The sequence below is a fragment of the Scyliorhinus torazame genome, chromosome 5, assembly GCF_047496885.1.
Source record: "Scyliorhinus torazame isolate Kashiwa2021f chromosome 5, sScyTor2.1, whole genome shotgun sequence".
NCBI classification, from domain to species: domain Eukaryota; kingdom Metazoa; phylum Chordata; class Chondrichthyes; order Carcharhiniformes; family Scyliorhinidae; genus Scyliorhinus; species Scyliorhinus torazame.
This window is the reverse complement of record NC_092711.1, coordinates 209,159,484-209,165,483: the sequence shown is the minus strand read 5'-3', so window position 1 is coordinate 209,165,483 and position 6,000 is coordinate 209,159,484. Positions and strand designations below refer to the sequence as shown.

At 38.0% G+C, this 6,000-nt stretch overlaps 1 protein-coding gene across 1 annotated transcript in view; it reads left to right on the top strand.

The window, feature by feature from the left end:
- Positions 1–1,973: 1,973 nt before the first annotated feature.
- The window catches only part of LOC140418103 (sodium- and chloride-dependent neutral and basic amino acid transporter B(0+)-like), a 226,446-nt gene continuing 222,419 nt past the window's right edge, over positions 1,974–6,000 (top strand). Inside the window, exons 1-2 of the mRNA XM_072501522.1 lie at positions 1,974–1,982; positions 2,661–2,814. Of these exons, the coding sequence (XP_072357623.1) occupies positions 1,974–1,982; positions 2,661–2,814 (163 nt within the window). The remainder of the gene's footprint in view (positions 1,983–2,660; positions 2,815–6,000) is intronic.

Genomic DNA, 6,000 nt, shown 5'->3' with positions numbered 1-6,000 from the left:
TTTTCTCTATTTGCTCTCTTTTTTTTTAAACTTAAGAATGTTTGAAAATTCAAATTGAATTACTGCAACTTGCAAGCTTAGCTCTGATCTCAACTCAGAACTAAATTTACAATTTGCTTAACACAAACTTGTATAACATTTACAACTTAATTATTTCTTTATCTTAACAATTTTTCTTTTAACAAGTCAGCCAAGACATCTATACTCAGTTTCCTGAAATATTTAGTCACCATTATGGAGCACAGAGGGTCATTTAACCATTTCTGGAACTGGATTGAGGTGCAGTCCATCACATGCTCGCCCACCTGGACAGTCACCTCCGCCAAGGCTTTTTCAGCTGGTGGAGTGGCCTCCTCCTGGCTTCCTGCAGTTTGGGTATTCCATCATGCTGAGCACTCACTGCCTCCAGTAGGGCGTGCAGCACCTGTGAATTGCTGAGAACCTGAGCGGCTGGTTTAGCACACTGGGCTAAATCGCTGGCTTTTAAAGCAGACCAAGGCAGGCCAGCAGCACGGTTCAATTCCCGTACCAGCCTCCCTGAACAGGCGCCGGAATGTGGCGACTAGGGGCTTTTCACAGTAATTTCATTGAAGCCTACTCGTGACAATAAGCGATTTTCATTTCATTTCATTTCATTTCATTTTCATTTCAGAATTGTGAGTCAGAGTGTCCACCAGCATTGGCCACCTGCCAGCCGTGCCCACCCAGTGCAGAGGTCATCACTTGTGCCAGTCTTTTATCTACTGCTCTGTTAGGTTCCTCCCCAACTCCTGGCAGCCTTTAGGGAGTTGCTTGGGCTCAGTTTATACCCCATTGAGGATACCATTCCATCTGGTGCCCACCATGTTCTGGCTCCCGCTGGAACCTCGACACCAATGTCTGGGCACATTTTGCGCTGGCATGTAATGGAGGTCACACTGTCCGCAGAATTTGGTTTAGATTAAGGACATGTATAAGCAGCAGAAATTAATACATCCAAGTGCTTTAATTCAAAATAGAATAAAACCACTTCAGCAGAAAAGTATTTCAAAAGTCAGTACCAGCGGCAAAAACTTTAGCTAACTCCTCGGATCATTAAGCCATCCCAGACAAATGCAGAGATAAGGAAGATCCTTGAATTGACAGCCATAAATTCTTCAAATTATCTTCCTGCAATTATAACCATTAACTAGAGCGTGGTAAAGTATATTAGAGATAGCAATTAAAATAAATTAAACAAATTTCTTTCGTAGACATATAAACTTTGACACTTAAGATAATGCCATTTGGAATAGTGGCTACCTGGACATCTATATATTTAAGAATCTTGACATATTGAAAATGGACAGAAGTAGAAATGTGTCTCAACAAACTCCCTGTCGACCATATATCTTAGACACCTGACACTAAGATCATTAAACCACATTATTGTTGATAAGCCACAAACCTAGCCATTTGGTTATGGGAAATTGTCCAGTAGGGGAAATAAGACTCAGGAAATGCCATTCACTGAATAGAAAGAATTATGCATAAAAGACCAGCAGATTGGCAGAATCAGCACTCACTCTCTCTCTCCTGCTAGAGGGCAGTCAAAATTCTATTCCTCTGCATGCTTCATCAAACAAAGACCAGCGTGGTTTTTCTAAGTATGTTTCCATTAAACTTCTCAGAAATGTATAAGAAATTGACATGACATACTTTAGGATTTTCCACCTTTAGATATATCCTTCTCTTAGAGAAGTTAGTTTGTTCGCAGGTAGCAAAAGGACTGTTAACTGATTTATATTTTTAACCGATACCAAAGGATTGTTAATCAATTATATTTTTAACTCTGCGATTCTGTACGTATCAATTGAGAGCATCTTGTAATAAAATACTATTAGAAATTAAACTGTGTAGTCTTACTCAATAAGATTTAGATCCTAGGCACTCATTTAGGAAGTCTTAAATGACAAGGATCCACGACCGACAGAGATAGGGTAGGGGGTTTAGTCATGAGTGACGTATTCAAGCATCATCCATTAAAAAGTAACTGAAATTCTGTTTAACTGTTTGAGACACAAAAACGTAACCTCCCCTCATGAGAGCTATTTGGAGTCTAAACAGAGAAATAAAGTTCCCTCTTTTGGTGGCTCAGCCTGATATAGGTTAGTAAGATAGTCTCTTCGGATCCGGAATACCTAAACCGCTCTCAGATGGCACTTAATAATAATAATAATAATCTGTATTATTGTCACAAGGAGGCTTGCATTAACACCGCAATGAAGTTACTGTGGAAATCCTCTAGCCACACCGAGGGAAAATTCAGTATGTCCAATTCACCTAACAGCACATCTTTCGGGACTTGTGCGAGGAAACCGGAGCACCCGAAAGATAACCCAGGCAGATACAGGGAGAACGTGCAGACTCCGCACAGACAGTGACCCAAGTGGGACTCGAACCCGAGACCCTGGTGCTGTGAAGCAACAGTGCTAACCACTGTGCTACCGTGCGAACCAACATTAAATCACATTGCTCCAACATTCATGGCAGAAGCCATGGGCCGCTTGCAGTACCACCAGTCAATCACGAGCATTAAATTCAGGCCAGTGTTTCTGTAGTGTGTGGAAACTACTTTATGTTTGAGTTCCAGTCTATGAAAGTCTAATTTCTGAATTGTCTATTTCCTCTCATTCCACCAGGCTGTCACAAATGGACAAGTGGATGAAAATGACGAGAATGTGGAGCGAGGTAACTGGTCCTCGAAGACAGACTACTTGCTCTCAGCGATCGGTTATGCAGTAGGTCTGGGCAATGTCTGGAGATTCCCTTACCTGGCTTACAGAAATGGAGGAGGTGATGTAGAAAAATATAACCTGCGGAGGAAAAACAGAAATAAATTCCTTGATTTATGATGAGTATTAAATTCAATGTACAAGATAAATAATACAAGTTTGAACATTTGAGAATTAGAGAATAATGAACTGAATATCACTGAACTAAAGTTGTCATATATTTATTTAATTTTTTACTTGGGATGTGGGTGATGTGACAAGCTGATATATATTACCCTGCTCTGAAGACAGTAAGAAATAGCCACATGGTCCAAAATTTACACCCCCACTTGTATTATTATCGCAACTAGCTTCTGTGTATCTGAAATCGAGAGCACCAATACCAAACCATGCTTTTGGGAACTTGTGAACATTTATTGATTGATTAAATTGGTGACAGAGACGTACTTTAGCAGGACTACAATAGAACTTTATTCCTTCATGTTCCAGATACATGTGTTCTGACTTTACTTATGCTGTACACTAACTATTAGCACTGCAGCTGTTAACCCTTTATGGTACACCACCGAAAAGCATCCTGGAGTTATCATCTGAAACAGGATGTGCAGTGTTGGAATCTTTAATTTGAAAGGATCTTAACCTGCCGAACTAGGCCAAGTTGGGGGAAACTTAGTTGATGAATCAAAATCCTGGCGCACTACGACAAGTTGAAAGATTTGTATTATTTTTGGACTACGCCAAGTTGATGGATTCCTAGTATTGTTCGACTGTGTAAAGTTGAAGGAATTTATATTATTTCTACTATTCGGTTACCAGTAGCACTTTGCGATTACTGGGACTCAGCAGAAATTTGCAGTTAAAACTTCTCAGGTGCCAAAAGGAATTATTTTATTTGTCTTCTATTGATTACAATTTGAAAGTCATTTAAAAGGCAATTCGTAGACAATTTGAAGCTTTCAGAGAATTACAGACGTTATCTTCTTGCTTAGGCAGACAGCTCGAAAGTAACTTTTAAAAGGTCAAAGTCTGGAAATGAAACATGAAGAGAAAGAGAGAGCTAATCTTCAGCTAAACTCAATCTCAAAGTACTAAACAGACTAACAGACTGACAGACTGACAGAATCAAAGACAGAACCTCCAAAATTAAAGAAACCAAAACGGACAGACAGACTATTAAGGACAGACTTATTAAACAGACAGACTAAGAGAATTAAAGACAGCAATTAAGGACAGACTGACTAACAGACAGACAGACAGACTAACACTCTGACAGACTACATCACTGACACAGACTAATACTCCGAAAAAGACTAAAATGGCGGGCGGAAGCTTTTCAGTTACACACTTTCATATCTGTCTTAAATCATCTAATCACACCCCAATATAATCCTAATTGGTTTGGGTTAGACTCAAACACATTTGATTTGATGGCAAGCCGTCCATCTTCAATGTGCAACATTAGCTTTTAATTGTTTCATGTCTGCATGTTATGGAATGTGATATTCTGCTAATCTTTACCAGCAATAAACTGGTTTTAAGCTAGCTTGGCTAATGTAACAATGGAGACTTCATATCGAGAAAGCTGAATCAAATATATATTTGATTCAATGCTCTTACAAACTGCACTGGACTCCTGCCACCTCGTTGCCATGGAACTCAGCCCTTGTCCTTGACAACAGTACAAGCAGTGTCAAATTGTCTTGCAACTGTGCTGTTTTAATCTATGATGGAATTTTATGCTGTTTCATGTATCTATTGAAGACCTGAATTTATGGGTGCTGAAATTCTAATTTTTAAATGAGTATTTAAAACTGGGGCTTAATATTTATGCTTAAACAGCTATCTTTTACCTATACTAGTTGTATTCGAAATACCTGGCTTCTACAGTCGGCCCTTTGATAAATCGAAAAATTAAGTGAGATATATCAGAAAAGATAACATACATCATTAATGCGATAGGATAGGTAAAAGCGCAAAGAATAACTCATTCATATTGTCAGTACAGTTTTAAACAATAGAATGGACACTTAGCATTGCAACAGGCATTTCAAAATAATTATTATAATTAATAAATTAATCAAATTTGATACTACTGATTCAGTATTAATAAATTATACAATATGTTAATAATACAGTTGATTGATCAGTAACATTTCAATAATAGTATTTCAGCTCAAGTTCATCAATTGGGGGTACAGTTGGGTTAGTTTGAATCATTCTGATAGTTGGTCCTCTGCGTTTAGCGAATAGTTTGTTTATGCACTTAGCGCATTGGTATGTTATGTAAATGGTGAACACGGCTACACAGGAGAATAGGATTATTCTTATTGTGGACATTCCAGTGTGTCCAAGCCACCCGCAAATTTTATCCCGGAGAGAGATAAATTGGGGTGGATCAAGTTTTTTGATTTCTTTTTGGATACGTAATGCCAAATCTTTAACTTCTTTAAAGTTATCGGGAATGAAAGTGCAACACTCTGCACCAATCAGGGCGCAGGTGCCACCTTTTTCGGCTAGCACATAGACAAGTGCCATTCGATTTTGTACACAAAAGCTTGTTGAAAGGGTTAATTTTCTTGCAGAGACAAAAAGGGGCGTATAGCTTGGAATGATGCCATTCGCATCTCTTAACGTTTTTTGTTTTTTAAAATATTTGTCACTCAAATGGACTGGGAGTAAAAGTTGGATTGCTGCCAAATTCCCGTTATCAAATGTCTTTGAACGATCTGTTCTTTTGGAATATAGATTTGCTTTTAATCAAAGTTGTTTTGTTTTTGTTTTTTAAAAACCAGCTTCCACATTGTTTGAAGTTTTAATTTCCAGGCTAATTTTAAACATTTATTTTAAAATATCAAATACAATAACTTATTAAATATATAACTGAACCAATCTTGTGCTGTATCGTGATTTTCTGTAGATGAATTTGTCGATTCTGTTAAAGGAAACACAGCTAACAAGATATGTTAATTTCTTTAAATTAATAAAGCAACATTCAGAATAATGACAGTTTTCTTAAGTTGACAGTTCTTGGCAACTTTTTAGCGATACGTTGAGGGTTCTTTAGCTGCTTTGATGGCAGCCATTCTGTTCTGAGTAAGTTCCCTTTTTCGTTTGGAAATTTTCTGTCCCAAGTAAACATCTTCTTTCTGGGCAATTTGTGCTTTGTGAAAGCTAGCTTTGTGACTATTAGTACTGAGGTGGTTCAAGACCACCCGTAAGTCTTTGTCATGATCATCTTTATTGATGG